This window comes from Gorilla gorilla, chromosome 9, assembly GCF_029281585.2.
Source record: "Gorilla gorilla gorilla isolate KB3781 chromosome 9, NHGRI_mGorGor1-v2.1_pri, whole genome shotgun sequence".
Taxonomy (NCBI): domain Eukaryota; kingdom Metazoa; phylum Chordata; class Mammalia; order Primates; family Hominidae; genus Gorilla; species Gorilla gorilla.
Window position 1 is genome coordinate 109,334,527 of NC_073233.2, and position 18,596 is coordinate 109,353,122.

Below are 18,596 nucleotides of genomic sequence, written 5' to 3' on the forward strand. Positions count from 1 at the left end.
CACTAAAACATGGGCAAAGGACATAAACAGGACCCCTCTCAAAGGAAGACATGCATGTGGCCAACAAACATATGAAAAAAAGCTCAATGTTACTGATTAATAGGGAAATGCAAATCAAAACCACAATGAGATGCCATCTCACACCAGTCAGAATGGCTAATTATTAAAAAGTCAAAAAAATAACAGATGCTGGTGAGGTTGTGGAGAAAAAGGAACACTTACCTTCTGTTGGTGGGAGTATAAATTAGTTCGACCATTGTGGAAGACAATGTGGCCATTTATCAAAGACCTAAAGACAGAAAAACCATTTGACCCAGCAATCCCATTATTGGATATATACCCAAAGGAATATAAATTTTTCTGTTATAAAGACACATGCACACATATGTTCATTGCAGCTGTATTCACAATAGCAAAGACATAGAATCAACCCAAATGCCAGTCAATGATAGACTGGATAAAGAAAATGTGGTACATATACACCATGGAATACTGTGCAGCCATAAAAAAGAATGAGAGAATGTCTTTTGCAGGGACATAGATGGAGCTGGAAGCCATTATCCTTAGCAAACTAATGCAGAAAACAACACACCAAATACCGCATGTTCTCACTTATAAGTGGGAGCTAAATGATGGAACACAGGGACATATAGAGGGGAGCCGATTTGAGGGTGGAGGGTGGGAGGAGGGAGAGGGTCAGTAAAAATAATTAATGGATACTAGGCTTAATACCTGGGTGATGAAATAATCCATACAACAACCTCCACGACCCAACTTTACCTATGTAACAAACCAACACATGTACCCTTGAACTTAATAAAAGTTAAAAAAAAAAAAAAACTTCACGCATCACCGCTTCTCCACCACAGAGTAGTGCTAGAGAGTGAAGTGGGCACTATGGCTTAAACTGGCTGTGGCTTGATTCGGTCACAAACCACAGTTGGTTTGCGCTGAAACGCCGGCTCAGGTTAGTCAATTTCGAAAAGAAAAATGAAGAGATTTTAGAAACTCCTTTTTGAAATCAGTGTTCATTTGGGCCTATAATTTCCTGAGGCAAGCCCTATGCTAATTTTATTGCCGTTTCTTTACATAAATAGGTGGGAGGATGAAGGAGTGGAAGCTTCCAGGGAAACACCAGGTCGCCTGGTACACTGTCAACACTGGCTTCTAATAGGTATTTAGAAAACCCTGAGGTTAGCATCAGTTTTTCTAGGGGCAAAAGAGCCCACGTGAAGGAAATTATGGGGAAAGAGTGGGAGAAAGGAGGAGGCGAGAGATTCAGCTACAAGCTTGCAGGAAGGAGGAAGGCTTGTGGGGAGGGTAGGCTGGTGTTGGAGATAGTGTCAACTGGATAGTGTGTTCCAGTTCAGCTCTGGCCATTTGTCAAAGTCTGCACGGCATGTCACAATGTGGGTTTTGACCCGACCCAGCCGGTTCTGATGCTCCCAATATCACAAGAAACTGCTGTTCAGGAGATGATGGCAAAGTAAGATGAAGAAAGGAAGGTCTCAGCTCTAGAAGTGAGGGTAGGAACAGGCCCCGCAGACAGCCAGCCAGAGAACAGTGCTGCTTTCGCTGTCTTCAAAATCCTGCTCGGTCTTCCTTTTCCACTCAGTGTAAAAGCCACAGTCTCCCTGTGGCTCTCACGGCCGTCCATGCTCTGGCCCTTCTTGTGGCCTCTCTGACCTCATCTCCTCCGGCTGTCCCCCTCCCTCCCTCCAACGCCCCTCTCCTCCTCGCTGTTCCACAACCCCCCCAAGACATGCTCATGCATCCGAGTCTTTGTACTCAGGTTCACCCAGCCTAGAATGTTCTTCCTACATATCTGCTTGTTCCCTCCTCTAGCTCCTTTAGATCTTTTCTCGGGTGGCCTTTCCTGACCACCCGATTTAAAACCACAACTACTTTACCTCTAATTATTTTGCTTATAGTCTGTTTTTGCCTTCCTGAATACAAATTCCATGGAGAGGCAGAAGTTTTCCCTGTTGTCTTCATCACTCAGAACAGCTGCTGCACATGTTAGGCACTCAGAGCGTATTTGTTTTTCAACAAATGAATCTTGGACTTGCAATTCTCAGCACCATATCTCTGATGGGGCACACATGCTCCAGGAAGTCTTCAGTCCTGAGCACATGGGGCTCTCACAGAAGTATCAAGGAAGGGGCTCTAGTCCAGTGGGGACTAGGAATGCTTAAGGAGTGTTTAAGATTCAGCAATAGACCCCTGGCAGTTTACGGGATCGTAACGCAGCCGACTTTGAGGAATAGGCATAAGACTAGGGCACCAATGACTAAGCCCCTACCATCAAGACACGGAAGTGTCAGAAAATAAAGCCCAGTTGAAGCCGTGTCCCCACCAGGGACAGCAGCCACATGTAGAAGAAAAGACCAGTGTGAAGTTTGGAGGCAAAATTTAGCACCTAGATTAACCAAGAGTTATAGACAAGAACAGGTGTGTTTGTCTTGTCGTGGCTTTGGGCCAGAGCTCCCTATTTCCCACTCTGCTATCCATCTGCCCCCCATTTCCCCAAGACTGGTCTGCTATCTGCCTGCCCCCCATCTCCCCAAGACTGGTCTGTTCATGTCTCAGCTTTGTCTTTATTAGCCCAGATGCATATCCGAAGTCTTGTCCTGGGATTATTTTACAGCACAAATCTCATCTCAAAATTGAGTTGGGCCTCTAGGGCAGACCTGATGCAGATGTATAAGGCAAGGTATTAGCCCAGTTCCTGACAGGGATGCTCAATTTTAAGACCCTCAAAGAAAAAGCACTTCATATACATTTTCTTGTTTAAGCATCACTCAATCTCATCAAATAGGTTATTCTTAAACAGCTGAGGACAGTGGGTCTCAGAAAGGCTCAAGATTTGCCCAAGTTCACCTGGGAGGTGATAAGTGGCAGCTGGTAGGTTCTGCTCCAGCTATGACTCTGGAGCTGTGTCCATTTCCTTGAACCACTTTGCCACATGACATCAGCAGCAGTGGCAGGGGGTGGGTGCTTCCCGCCTACTTCTTCAGAGGCCTTGTCACCAGCCTGCCTGAACTGTGTCAGTGTGACCTCTCAATCTGGAATACTGTGTGTTTTGGCCAGCAGTCAGCTGTACAGGAAACAAAGAGAACCCAAGTCAAGCCAGGTTGGTGTGTTCTTTCTGGCAGTCTGTAAGGAGATCCCTGTGCCAGCCAGCCAGAGATAGCTCCCCTGTCACTGGAGATCATGTCCCGCACTAAGTCTCAAAGCTGACTAAGCCTGGAGAAGGCTACTGAGACATCTATGTCACAACATTCAGCCAGAAAGTCTTGAAATGGTCCCTTGGGAGTTTTTCTCTACCTAAGGCCTATTCCACCTTTTCTCTTCCAGGCTGTGGCTACCAGCCCCTCTGGGGTTGCAAGTTGCACCAAACAAAGGATTCATTCAACAAATGTATTCATTCAGTAAATATTTTTGATTACCCAATATGCACTAGAATGCCTGAAAGTGACTGTGAACTAATTCCTTGGGTTATGAGTCTCTAAAGTTTGTGCAGGGTCATTTTTTTGTGGCAGTAGGAGTGTGAGTACTGTGAACAAGGCCACCTAAGGGAAAATTAGTCATTCGTGCTGCTGGCTGCCTATTCTCGAGGCTGCCCTTGGCCCTTACATTTCCCATAGCTATCTAATACATTCCTGCTGCCCCTCAGGCCAAGGATACTGCTATGGTATTCTCAGTTACAACACAGCCTAACAAAATGACCCCATATTCTGGATATTTTCTTAGACCCTCATTGAAAGTTATCGATTCTGGGTCTCATTCTTTAGAGGTCCTGATAAATTCTGTCAGGTTAATATTAATAACTGTTTCATGTATAACCCTCATTAAAATTTCATTTCAAAGAAGCATGTTATATCTTCACTTAAAGGAAGGACAACTAGTGGGCAATTTGAAGGGCCTAGCTGCCTCATAAGATGGGGAGGTGGGCCTGGGATATCTCTGTAACCAAATGATGTAATTTAGTTTAATGGAGTCAGCAGCCACCTATAAAAACAGCCATGTCCCCAGCGGACAAAGATGTCACCTGGTTTAACCCCATGTAACCCAAACATTCCTTGATTTCAAGAGGATACAATGCATTTCCTCTACAGACTCAAAACACACACACACACACACACACACACACACACACACACACACAATTTCTCAAAATCTCAAAGTTCCAAAAGAAAATTCCAAAATTACAAAGTACCAAAAAATTTGCCACCAAACAACGTTTTAGAATTCTGATGCAATCTGTGACTACAAGGAATACTGTTCCTGGTGCTGTGCATTGGGTGTGGAGTGGATGCTGTTAGCATTCCTCCAAGATCCCTTTTCAGTGTGTCCGTCCATGAAGACTGTGTGGTTTTGCTTCTAAATACCTGCACCTGCTGCTTTCTCTGGACGCCTACACTTGGGCTACTGGAGCCTTTGCTGAAAGTGCCCGAGAGTTTACGTCCTCCTGAGGCAGCCCTTAGCCAATGACTGATAGAAAATGGAAAATGAAAGTCCAGCTCAGAGAATTCCTGTGCAGGATCTGTTTGAAGTTACCCTTAGCAGGATTTTGCCTGAATTGCACAATTGCTTGGTTTTCTCCTTCCTTGTCCTGCCTTCCCTACCACTTTCAGTTTTTTCTTGGGAGCATTTCTTCATGAACTGATTGCACGTGAATCTTGTTCTAGGGTCTCCTTCTGACATCGTTGTCCCAAGGAATGGAAGTAACAATGCTTCAGTCTCAGTGCAGGCTTCCCCAAAATGTATGCTACTTCCAAACAGAAGCATCTTTGATCTGAAATTCCAGCCCACCCACCCCCTTCCAAATACATACCTAGATGCTTCTCCTGGGGGCTTTCACAGCATTTAATAGGCTGTATGTCTGGCTCAGAACTCTTTGAGAGCATAAACTGTTTTAGTTATTATTTGAATTTTAAGTGAAATGATTTGTGATCCCAAAATTATTTGTGAAATGACTGTGAACCAGTCTCAATCAATTTAGAAAGTTTATTTTACTAAGGTTGAGGACATGCCCATGACACAGTCTCAGGAGGTCCTGACCACATGTGCCCAAGGTGGTTATGTTACAGCAGGTAGTCACACAGACATGAGCAGGGCAGGTGAAGGTCCCCCTCAACCAGGAATGTCAGGCAACCATCAGGTGATGGGCAGTTATTAAACTGTCTCTAAAATAATTGGTTGCAGCCAGCACCAGGGAAAGGCAGTCTTCCTATAAACAGAAACACCTGAAACTGGTAATCAGCAGCTTCCTGACAAGATCTCAGGAGCTGGGGGAATGGGCTCAAGCATGCACATTAAGAGGCAAAAACATCACGGAATTTAACTGGTGTCTCACCTTCTAGGGACATTTGACTGGTAAGGGAAGAACGCCTCAAGTGAGCATGCATACACCTCCAGTAAACACACTGCGCATGTGTCCCCTCCCAAGTGCTAGCAGGCTGCTGTGCATGTGGACAGCCCACCCCAAGGGAAGAATCAGGGCAGAAATAACACAAGATCCTGTAAGCATGCCAATGAGTTGGAAGGCGGAATTGTGCCCTTGATCTCTCAAGTCGCCCACTTGGCCCTCTTCCAAGTAAGTGTACTTTACTTCCTTTCATTTCTGCGCTAAAGCTTTTTGATAAGCTTTCACTCCTGCTCTAAAACTTGCTTTGGTCTCTCACTCTGCTTTATGCCCCCTTGGTTGAATTCTTTCTTCTGAAGTAGCAAGAATTGAGGTTACTGCAGATTCCTAAGGATTTACCACCGCTAACAGTCAGGACACAGCTTGGTTTTGCCAATTTTAGGGACATATGAGACATCAATCAATACATGTAAGATGTATATTGGTTCTGTTCGGAAAGGCAGGACAACTCGAATCAGGAGCTTCCAGGTCATCAGTAGATTTAAACATTTTTCTGATTGACAGTTGGTTATTATCAATAGAAAGGAATGTCTGGGTTATAAGAGGTTGTGGAAACCAAGGTTTTATGTAGATGAAGCCTCCAGGTAGCAGGATTCAGAGAGAATCGATTGTGAATATTTCTTATCAGACTTAAAGAGTCTGTTCTACCAGTAATTCCAAAAGAGAGGAGGGTAATAAAGCATGTCTAGCTCCTCCTTCCCATCATGGCCTTAATGAGTTTTTCAGGATAACTTTGGAATGTCCTTGGCTGAGAGGAGGGGCCCATTCAGATGGCTGGGTGGAGCTTAGAATTTATTTTTGGTTTACAGATTGAATAAATCACATGTTGCTGGGCAGCCACAAAGTCCCAGGAGCCCTTCCAAGCATGGAGATGCATAAAAGTCATTGGAATGAAAATGGCATTAGATACTTCTCTTGCAAAGCACAAGTCAAGACACATGGAGTACTGCATTATTTTGATTTTCTGATAATGCATTTCTTATGGATATTTTTGCAATTCTCATGAAATACTGGAAAATACTAGAAGGCTAACAGGCCTGGTGCCTGCTTCAAGAGGAAGGAATTGGGAATGATTTAGATTATCTCACTGGATGCAGTCAGCAGCAGATAGGTTACAATTAATGTCTAGATTATAATACTAAGAATAAATGAATTGCTGGAAAAGTTATGTCCTCATAATGTCAGCCTCAGGCCAGACTTCTTATTGGAAAAAGTTTATTTTAAAAAATAACTGCTGATCCTGTGACATATTAAATGCCTTTTACCAACCACAATATTGGAGGACTTCTGGCTTGTCCTGATTGATAGCAATTCAAAGGCTATAAGGGGCCGTAACTGTTCCTCACACAGGTTTTCTTTATAAACCCTCCCTGGGCTCTTAAATCATTAGTGAGATGTCATTGGTTTAGGAGAGAAACACCTACCCTAAGTTCAAACCTAAATGTTTTGGGGATTTGCAAGAAAAAGTAATTAGGTCTCAGAGTGGACAGCATCAGGCAGAAGTGATCAAACTGAGACAGGCTCTTTGTGTCCTGCTTCTTAGTGAGGCTAAATGTCAAATGAACTAATGACACAAGCTATGGGTTAATTATATCCTATTAGTAGGTCATGAAAGACAACTGTATCATGGCTCTGAAGCAGCCTGATAGGCTAGACCTGTAAATGGAATAGCAGAAAAAGCTGGCATGTGATTCATTTATTGTTTACTTCTACTTCAGCCAAAAGATAGCTTTCTTATTAAACAAAAGTATGAGTGAATGAGTCAAAAGTCATCACCTTGCAAGAGGGAGATGCAAATCACTCAGGAGCCACCCAATGACTGGACAATGTCAAGGTTTTCTTACATAGATTTGGTATGCCCTCTAAAAAATGAGATGAAGCCACAAGCTGTGGCAGGTAAATTAACCCAAAACAAATTAGTACAAGTTTCATTCTCAAGGGCTGTATAGCTATCTAGGATGAATAAATTAAGATGGGCCTCATGGAAGTAGCTTGTATTAATTAGGTCTTTTGCTTATAAATAGACTACTTGTATTCTGTTTCTAGTACTGCTACTGGCAATAGCACCCAGAACACTGCAATGAATTTCATAGGTTTCAAATAAAAGTTTTGTGAGCTGGACCTAATATGGGAGTTGCCCTAAGCCATCTTATGAATGATACTGTTATAAAATGATACCAATATCATGCTCAAAAGTAATAAAAATGCTTTGAATTTTTCCCACATATTGTTCAAATGTGACTCATCTTTTTCAAAAATGGCAAATATGTGGCATGAGGTCCAACTTCCCATGTCCATGGCAAGCATTATTCAATGTCTCTATGTCATTCTTTCCTACCAATTCTGACTGGGCCTCAGAATCCTTCTTAGCACAATGCCCTAGACATGATGTACCAAGTGATCAGAGAAACATGAGTTAGAACCTAAATTTCAATAGATTTGTGAGGTTTAAGTGAGAGTTGTTTAAGACGGAGTGGAAAAAGAAATTTTGGAGCCACATGCTTTCTCTATAATTGCTAGTATTAACTGAATGCTTATTATCAGGCTAAAATGTATTAACTCATTTAACCCTCACAAAAACTCAATGTAGGAGATATTAGTGTTTTGTTTTTCACCTGTAGAATTGGGATAATGAGGTCCAAAGAGGTTAAGAAACTTGGTGAAGAGTATACAGCTATTGTCAGAGCTGGGATTACCCAATACTTCTGGCTGCAGATGCTATACTCTGAACCATTGGGATGAAAAGAATTCAAAGAGATAAATAATACAGAGAGACTAGAAAGAGAGTAAAATCATTGAAATGAAGAAAAAAATGTAAAAGGATATGTGGGAAAAGAAAAAGATCCATATTTATAATTTTTGATAGAATTATAGATAGCTGTGTTTTGAAAAATGTCTTTGAGCATATATACAATTACATATATATATGTGTTCTTTGGCTATTGATTGTATATCATGGCAGACTTTATATATATATGTGTGTGTGTGTGTGTGTGTGTATGTATACATTTTTCTCAATGTTAACAAACAGTAGCAACAACAGGACATGTTAACATTTTCCAGAATATAAGAAGACACTTTACAATTTGACCTTTTCCAATCATTCTGGTGAAAGTCCATTTTCTGAAGAAGAGTGAAGGGTAAATGTCACACGGCTGAATCACAGACTACTAAAAAGGTTAAAGCAAACGCAGAGCATTGCCACAGTTCTTTTAGCCTGAGACATGATAATAAGTAAACTTACTTTATTTTGAAAAAATTGTTCCTATGGTGGTATAACAGTATCTTTTCATAGACAATAATTAGGACAAAAATGCAGGGACGTGAAATTCCAGACTCACTTCCTGAATGTCAGCATCAAGGTTTTCTTTTATTATTTAGGAAAAAAAAGTGTGCTTTCTATGCATTTGCCAGAAGATATAGCTCTCTGTCAACTTTTGATACACTACTCCATCAGTTTATCAGTGTGCAATGATGAAAGCCTTGTGACTTCCAGGGTGGACATTAGAAAAAGAAGAAAGGTTAAAAATTCATTTGATTCTATACAAACCAGTTGTTATGATCTGAATACTCGTGTCCTCTCCGAGTTTACATGTGGAAATCCTAACCCCCAATGTGAGGGCATTTGAAGATGGGGCCTTTGGAAGGTGATTATGTCATGGGGCCAGAGCTCTCATGAATGGGATTAGTGCCCTTATGAAAGAGGCCCTAGAGGCCTCACTTGCCTCTTCCTTCATGGGAGACACAGCAAGTGGACACTATCAAAAACCAGAAAGTGGGCCCTCACCAGACACTGAATCTGCCAGCACCTTGATCTTGTATTTCTCAGCCTGCAGAAGAGTGAGAAATAAATTTGTGCTGTTTATAAGCTACCCAATATGGTATTTTATTTTAGCAGTGCAAATAGACTAGAATACCAATCTTTCTCCTGTTTTTTCTTCAGTGTTCCAGGTAACATTATACTTACTTAGGAAGTGTTACAGTCGTTATGAATATATGATCTCCTTAGTAGATATAATTACCTTTACCATTGAATAAGGTGCCTTTTGATATGTAATTTTCATGAGATTTTGAAAAATATGAGCCACTATTTCTATGATCCACTTATATCGGATAAATTGATTATCCACCAAATGGCACTAATATTAAAAACAAAAAAAAATGATCATACAGTTGGTCAGTGTCTCTAGCTATTTACTCAGCTATACAAAAATCTCTAACTTAAAATGAAATATTTTTGATAGGTCTTATCATTAAATCCATCCCAGGAAAGTGTTTTTGAAAAGTGCTTCTGGAAACTTTTATAGCTGTAGTTATGAATACAGAGTAAGGAAGAAAATTCAAGCAATCATTCCAAGATTCATGAAAAGAAAAATGAATTTACTTTAATTACCAGGTCTTTTAGAGAGTCTCTGCTGTGTCGCTCACCTCAGCTAGCCACATATGGAAGTAAAGACTTGGACTAGCAGTCCATGTCTTGTATAACAACAGATAACAGCTGAAGTTTCAGTTTCCATCCATTTTAGGGTTCTGGGCTGCACTCCTGCACAACCTTGGATTAACTTGGAAACATGTGCTGTCTATATCAAAGGGTAGAGACTCTGAAGTGTAGGAATTCATATTCAGCACCATTCACCAGAGCTGCCAAGATGACTGGCATGATGCTCACAAACCTTGCTTGGCACACAGTGATGAAGGAGGGTTTCGGAGCCAAGAGGGAGATGATATTTATGTGTTCAAATCAGAACTGATGTGGGGCATGCTTAGAACGTGCCACCTGGAGAAACATCATCTGTGTCTGGGGCTCTTCCTTGGTCTGAAGCTGGTAATCGATCCTGACAGTGATTTCATTAGGGGACTGGCTGGCAGGCAAATACTGACATATAGTCTCTCCATTTTAATTGAAAATTCAGTTTGTTTTCACTCTTCACATGGCAATAAAATTCTTTCATACTGAAACAGTCCTGGAAGGGTGGGATAGACTATCCAAATAAAGTGAAACCATTTGCTCCTGAGTCAATCCATTCTCCTCACTGACTCACAGCCATTGAATTTACTATTGCTCTCCGAAGAACTCCCTAAGTGTCCGACACTCATGGCCAGCTCTTGGTTTTGCTCATACTGTCCCTGCCAAGAAATATACATCTCAATCTTTTATTCTTTTTTATAACTATCACAGGGTTCAGGACATGCTACTTGAAAATATGGCACCCCAGCATATTGAATATTTTGAGCTGAAGGAATTCAAGAAACAGCAGAAGCAGGAAGGTTATTCTCACCTTCCCTTCACCCTTCTCTCCTGAAGCAGGTGAGAAATTCTTTCCCTAGAAAGAATTTTCTGATCTTCCACTGAAGCAGGTCATGAGACCCTCATTCCAGAAGTGTCCTTCCTATACGTGGAGGACAGGAACCTCCTTATCTCTGAAGACACGGGGTCACAGAGAGGACACACACACACACAGGCTTCACATCTCTTAAAGCCCCAGGCCTTATTGGCTTATTGACTGTAAATAGATTTCTGTACACTATATTTAATCACATCAGTGTTTTTTCAAAGATTCTCAACTTTACTCAGACCCTTAAAGGGAATGTTGGAGATAGACCATGAGTGATTAAAAGAATAAAAGACTCTTGTTATAGAACCAGATAGTAAGAGAAGAATCTGAATAGGCCTTGCTAAGTTCTCACCACTTCAGTACCATTACATAATACCCCCTTGTTCAATTCCACTCTTTGTCATACTTAACATAAAAATACATAAGTTTAAGTGTTTGAGTCTTTCTGAAGGCTCACGTGTTACATAAAACACAGTAAATAAATTTGTACACTTTTCTTTTGTTAACCTGTCTTTGGTTATAGAGGCCTCAGCCATGAACATAGGATGAGTGAGAAAGAGATACTTCTCCTCCCCAGTATCTACAATCCTTTTGAAACCAAATCCTCTCTTAACCCATAGCCTTCTTTGCCTAATGCTCATTTTTCCCTAGACTGGACATATAATGGGAGCTAGGGTGTTCAGGTACCATGTATTCTTCCTCACCTAGAAACTTAAATATAAGCTACGCAATGAGACGACCACTCTTCCATATGCCTCATCAAGACCTACAATAACTGTGAGGCAGGCATAGTGTTCATTTCTGGCTTTGACACTTCATGTGTAAGTCACCTAGCCTCTAACTAACTCCTTCAGTTGTCTCCTTTCCAAAGTGAGAATAGTGATAGAATTTACCTCACACAGTCATTGTAAGCATTAAGTTAGATTAAATTTGATAATTCATAGAAAATATTTAACATTTCTCATACTTGTATTAAGGCCCATTACCCCATTTGGTTGCAAGTACCTTGAGTTCAAACACTCATTTTCTTCTCCTTTCAATCCCTGGTAGTTTTAAGCAGACAGCAGATTCTGGTAATTTCTTTGATATGCCTCATAAAATCATATTGAGTTTGTGCTATTTCTCAGTTTCAAGTAATAAGAGCAGCAGAGAGGAAACCCAGGCATTGATGGACAAAAACAGGGACTTTTTTCTGTTCCTTGGTGGTCGATCTGTGGTGAGATGGTGAAGAGTGGGCAGGGCTCAGCCCTCGGGGAGCAGCTGTGTGGTCACAGTGAAAAGCAGCGCTGCTTCATCCTACTCATGGGTGCATGAACCTCCAGAAAGCATCCACTCAGAGGGGAGAAATAGGACAGGAGAGCAACTGGGATAAAAACGTTTCAACTTATCATCTTAGTTTCAAAGATGAAGCCGACTGCGACGTGAAGGTAGGATTTAAAGCCAGTGGTCTTGAGACTTTTCCCATGCTTATGACCATCTTTTGGCGATGTGCCTGTAATTAAGCTCTTATCAGAATTTTAAAAGCTTTCTTAAAATACGTTTAATTTCCTTTTTCATCTTCCAACTTAGAAGAAATGCCAATTATTCTAAGTTGGAAGATGAAATTCGAAGAGATGTCAATTCAGTTGCACTTTGATGAAAATCTGACTTCAGGACATTAATTTGAACCGTAAGAGCCACCAGGAGGGTAGTGCCTTTTGCTGAGGAACCCACAGTCATGCCTGTTGAGTTTCCCAAAACTTATATCTTGTCAAGTCAATCCAACTTAAAAGACACTGAGGAATCTGAATATCTTTTCTTGAGTCTTCTGGAGTCAAGACCATGTGCTGTCATAGAGCATCCTTGGGATGAAGGTCCATCTCTCGCATGGCACAACACACACTTTTTGTGGATGTTAGATTATTTTAATTTGCTGATAGTGCATTCAGTATGAGGTTGATTTTTTACAACTGCTAATTCAAATACTGTCACAAAATATTTGAAAATCGATCTTTATGTATCACCAAGTAACTTTTCCATAAGTAGTATCCACAAATACAAAATCACTGAATATAAATTTTCAGCTGTATTTTCTGATCTGGTTACATAAATGTTCTTTGATTTAAATTAAGCCAAAGTTGGAGCTAAACAGATTTTCTGCAACCATTTCATCTTTAAGATGAAGTTAAAGATTTGCATTTGAAATCTCCCGTTATTGAATTGGAAGTAGCAGTTCCAGTTAATGTCCAGCATCCTCTGAATGCCAATGGTCTTTGAGGAAACATATGAACCTTCATCTCTTTTAGTTGTTTAAGACACCACTTCACATGATCAGTAAGTAACAACAACAACCTCTTGGTAAATGCACATGAATGCAAATTCCTGTTTTGTATATTTGGGTAGAAGGATAGAACATATTGAAAATAACAGATAAGTATTTACAAATTCTCACCTCATTTTTTCCCCTTTACATTCAATGGCTAAGTGTGGGGATTCATCTGTAAATGCTCCCAGAAATGGCACAAAATTGTGCTATAATGGAACCAAACAACCACAGTGTTTGTTTGGGGTTTTGATTTTTCTCCAATAAAAGGTACTTATTTAGACAGTAATTTTGTAGTGACAATAAAAATTTATAACATAAAGAGCTTTTGTGTGTCCACATTAGCCACAAAATAAATAGGGCAAGTACTTTATGTATGTGTGTACACATTTACACACACAAAACTGGACCATGTTTCCAGGGTTCAGTGGAGGAAAAACTTTTTTCATTGTTAAGTGTAATGTTTTCAAATAGATGAATCAGAAAATTTTACATAGATGTAAGCCCATTTTGTATGAACAGTATCAATCATGCGCATTGAGGGATAAGTAGGGTAAATGGTGTTTAAACAGCATTCTAAAGAAAGGATTAAAGCATTCTAAAGGCCCATGGGCTACTTTTTCCCAAATTTCAGAGCTGGGAGTCCCCAGCAGGGGATCCACAGAGCAGGCAAGAAGGCACCTGAAATAAACTTCAGAGGAAAAACCGCATGGGGAGTAACGTGGGTCAGCCCCTGTCCGCTGGGACCCATTTTCAGGCAGACACTACATGGCAATGACATCATCACAAGAGTTATATCCAAGAAAGCAGTTTATAAAACAAGCACCAATCCTGGCTAACACGGTGAAACCCCGTCTCTACTAAAAATACAAAAAAATTAGCCGGGCGTGGTAATGGGCGCCTGTAGTCCCAGCTACTCGGGAGGCTGAGGCAGGAGAATGGGGTGAACCTGGGTGGCGGAGCTTGCAGTGAGCCGAGATCGCGCCACTGCACTCCAGCCTGGGCGACAAAGCAAGACTCCGTCTCAAAAAAAAAAAAAAAAAAAAACAAGCACCAAACAACTGGGCATAATTTTCCTCATTATCTACAGCCTTTACCCTGAACAATGGAGTTTAATCACCAAAAAAATTAGATACTAGGGCTCCAGATGATAGGATGGCCCAAGTTATTTAACGTTTTCTTGTTTAAAAGGTGGGCACATTGGCACTTAAGAAAATTAAATCAGAAAATAATATGGCTTCAAGTGGACAAATAAATATGAATTTCTAAGGAAGTCTTCGCATTATCTATTGGTTTCATCTTGATTTGGTTCCATGGATAATTTCTCTCCAAGTTCTCTAATAAGTTCTGCTAGGTCTTCTGTATTCTGAGATTTTTCTTCAAGGAGTTCATAGCGGAGACTTGAGATGTCCTGCTTAATTTCCTTCAGTTCCCCTTTGAAAGCAAGAGTGATAAGAAGTCAACTATAAATACGCAATGCAGAAAAACTAGTGACTGTGGGACAGGAGGAAATAAGCTCTAATTTCACATACAATTTTATTTTGAATCCTTTGACAGGAAATAACTTCCTAATTGAGCAGGTTTTTGTTTTCTTAGCTAAGTGTTTTTGTGAATGAAGAGATTATAGCAGAATGATAACAAAAGCCCTCCTAAAGTAAGTTAAAACAAAAAGGTGGTGAATGATTCAGGGGTTGAGGCAGCAGCCCCTTCCTTGCCTTTCCCACCCACTTCCTCCTCCCTCCAAGTCCACCATAAGAATGAGAGCTTTTTATCTAGCAAGTGGCACCTGTCCCCACCTGTGGAGACATAGCCTGTTCCCCACTCTTTAACAGAATGGTGGTTGGTGAGATCCTGTTCTACTTTTCCCCTTGAAGTTCACTCTCCCTGTATGCATCTCTGCAGCTCTCCGGGCACTCTGCGTTAGGCCCCCGTCCTGACTCACATTCAGGGGCTGATTTGCTTCTGCGTTCAACTCACCTTCGTTCACTTCATCACTCTCCTTATCTATCTGGGCCTGCAGTACATATCTTTTAATGAGCCTTTTCATTATTTTCTAGAAAACAGAGAAAGGAGAAATCTATGTCAGTTTCAGGTTCATGACAAATCTCTCATTTGGAACAAGTTTCAGAGTCTTCCTCCCTGTAGTGAGCCCTTTGGAAGTGATGGCTGTCAAGGACTAAGATGATTCAGCCAGGATGCAGGCGATCTCTACATTTTGCTTTCCTTTTTAAAGCAGTTTTCACAACACCTAGGCTAATGACTCAAAAGTGAGTTCTTAGAAAAGAATGTTTAGAGCAAGTATGAAATCCTTTATGTCCATTGCTTGTATTTTATTTGAAAAGTATTAGAGTAAGACAGTCTTTCAGTGGGGTAGGTAAAACATGTACACTACTGCTCGTGGAAATGGGAAATTAAGCTAATGTCTGCTCATTTAAGCCCCACGTCTGACCCACCAAAAAATGGAACCAATTTTTATTTTAAACTTTCTATTAATTTAGGAATGCTAGTTTCAATGTAATATATTTTTCAAGTACCTGGGCTTCTATCATGCAAACATTGCTTTTATTATATATTTTTCATAAAAAGAAGGAGTCTTAGTGGGTGCTCAGAAAGTCTTGATGGATATAGAACTAAATAAAATTTTACACCTAAGCCAAGGTTAAATGGTAGATAGTAAAACTCTACCTTCAAGAATCTATTCTAAAGATATGATTTAGTACATTAACAAGTATGTTCATAGAACTAGTTATATAATAGACAAAAATGAAACTTTAAATGTCCATCAATAAGGAATTATTTTTAGTAAATTATATATTTGTATGAAGGAATATGATACATTCACTGAAATTAATAGGAATATATATTTTGTGGAGAGAAAATCACAAGCTAAAAACTATTACTCATTATATAAGTATTAACTGATTTATATAGTATTATATATGCATTTTATAATAATATTAAAATATATGTAAAATTATGCACATATAGGCATATAATCAGCTGGCAGAATTTTCACCAAAAGCAAGCAGTCTTTGTTTCTCACTGGTGGAATCTGACATGAATTTTACTGTCTTCTTTATGTTTTTTGTAAGGTTTGCCTTTTCAATGAACACTCTCTTTTTTAATGGAGACTTTCAGATCTGTGATTCCAATACTTTATTTTTTTAACTTATATATCTCTGTCACTTACAAAATGCCTGGTACATGGTAATTAATAAGTATTTGTTGAATTAATGCATTATTTGATATTGAGAAAAATATCCTGATACTTTAAAGAATCACATAGTTCAAGAACCTAAATATTACAAATAACTAGTTTTATTCCTTTAAAAATCCATGCTTACCTGATATTGTCTTGGAGGATTATTGAAACTATTTAAATGGAAATCTTCTGAGCTCCTTATACTTGGTTGTTTATTGTGCCCAACCTGTAATTTGAAAAGATTTAGAAATGGATTCCTACTTAAATTTTCTTTTAAATAAAGTAGTGAGATTAGTTATCTAATGAACTAATAGTCTTACATACACAAATTATCTATATGTATAGTGCCATTTATCTTGCTTAGTATTCTGTCTTCCAAGACAAATCAGTGACATTTTAGGTGTGTGTGTTCGGTTTGTTAATGGCTGTTAGAGGTTGTCTGAGGAGTCTCTTAGACTTTGTGGCTGCCAATCACGTTGTCATGAGAATCACGCGTTAACCTTCTCACAGATAAATGCATGGTAGAGAAAGAGTCAAACAAATTGAGGAAATAATGGTGGTGATCTCAGAAGTCCATTGATGGGGGATCAACAGTGCCACCTGATTAACTAAGACATCCACACCTGAAGCAGGGTCTGATGTGGATCCTGCAGAAACACCAGGGTAAGACTGTGGTGGAGCAGAATTCAGTTGCAAAAAAAGCTCTAATTAATGTTTGAATTTTAGGTACTGTATACTATCCCATTTGGGCAGCACTTTTCAAATTAAAATACATTTACCCAAATAGGCAAATAACAAAAAATTAAAGCAATCTGCAATAAAGCATACCATATTAACATGCTAAGAGGATGATTTAAAACCTCTTTAATGCATTTTCTGAATTAAAATCCTTGCATTCACTGCAGTGCTTTGCTTTGATACTTTAAATAGCCACATACTGAATTAAAACAGCTACTCAGACATTCATCTATATAGTCAAGTATATATTGAGGGTCCTCAAAATGTAAGGTGCTGTGCTAGGCTCTGTGTATAAATGAACATAAGCAATTATGGTATAGCTGAGTTACGGTAACAGCTCAATTATGAAAAATATGGCAAGATTGATAAGATTAATAATAAACAATATATAAATTTGAAAATAGATAGCATCATTTTTCATGTATCTATTTCCTTTTTCTTTTACTCACTCTAAAAATTTTAGTGTCCATATAATTTTACTTATACTGAATTTTAAAACCACTCTGATAAATTACATAATTCATCAAATTAACCAAAGAGAGGCAGTTTAGGTTCCCAAAACGAGCACTTGAAGGGAACCTGAAGGATAAATACCATCTGGCTTTGCCACAAGCTAGCCATGGAACAGAGGCAAGATGCTTCAGCTTTCTATAACCTTGTCTGACAATGAAGGAAGCGGTCTACCTAGCTTCTATCATTCAAGCCCCACTAATTTATGAATTTGTGAAATGCATAAAAACTTCCGCATAACATCTTAAATAATATAATGGGAACCCTGGCTTTGAAACTATGATTTATGCCTTAAGAACATCATAAAAGGTGAAGACCAGTGTGAAGCTCCCACTAAGCCCATTATGATAAAGCATGCAGGTGAGGGCAGGCTCATAACCATCATGTCTCTGATTTATTTACCATCTATTCATTAACTCACCATTGACATTTTGGGCTAGATAATTCTTTGGTGTGGGTGGTCTCCTGTGCATTATGAAATGCTTAGCAGCATCCCTGGCCTCTAATCTACAGACTAGATGCCAGTCACAGCTCCCACCACCCCCTATTGTGCCAACCAAAAATATCTGCAGGTATTATCAAAGGCACCAGATTAGGAGTGGAGGGCACAATCACCCCTGGGTGAGAATCACTGGTATAGTTAAATGGTATAAAACTAAATATAAACTCACATGAAGCATTTTTATGTGTCTAGTTTTTTTCTAAGTATTAAATACCAAGTTTTGGATGCATATGTATTTTATTTTCAGAAAAAAATTCTAGTCAGTTTCTAATACATCATAGAAATTCAGTAAATATTTCTTAAAAAACTTAATGATACAGAGAAGAGTAAACCTATCCAATGGTGCAAGGAAGTATTATTACCACTTGGTGGCAGAAAATCCTAATATATAATTGTTTCCATGTACAATTATTTAATGTCTGGAAATCCAAGTCTGCAACACGTTTGTACATAAAATTCAATTTGAAAACTGAATAGTATTTAAAGCTTAGGGATTTGGGTATTTATAGACGGTGCCAACATGTATACTGCCATAGAGGTTGGAAGTGGGAAGCTTGTTGACTACAAGCAAGAAGGAC

General features: G+C 39.5%; 1 protein-coding gene across 2 annotated transcripts in view; it reads right to left on the reverse strand.

Annotated features, from left to right (window-relative positions):
• Window positions 1–12,646: 12,646 nt before the first annotated feature.
• Window positions 12,647–18,596, reverse strand: part of TRPC6 (transient receptor potential cation channel subfamily C member 6) — a 135,192-nt gene continuing 129,242 nt past the window's right edge. For both annotated transcript variants that reach the window (XM_019035943.3, XM_063693480.1), the window contains exons 11-13: window positions 16,411–16,494; window positions 15,044–15,119; window positions 12,647–14,500 (exon numbers count right to left, since the gene is read on the reverse strand). In XM_019035943.3, coding sequence (XP_018891488.1) covers window positions 14,349–14,500; window positions 15,044–15,119; window positions 16,411–16,494 — 312 coding nt within the window. In that variant the 3' untranslated portion in view covers window positions 12,647–14,348. The remainder of the gene's footprint in view (window positions 14,501–15,043; window positions 15,120–16,410; window positions 16,495–18,596) is intronic.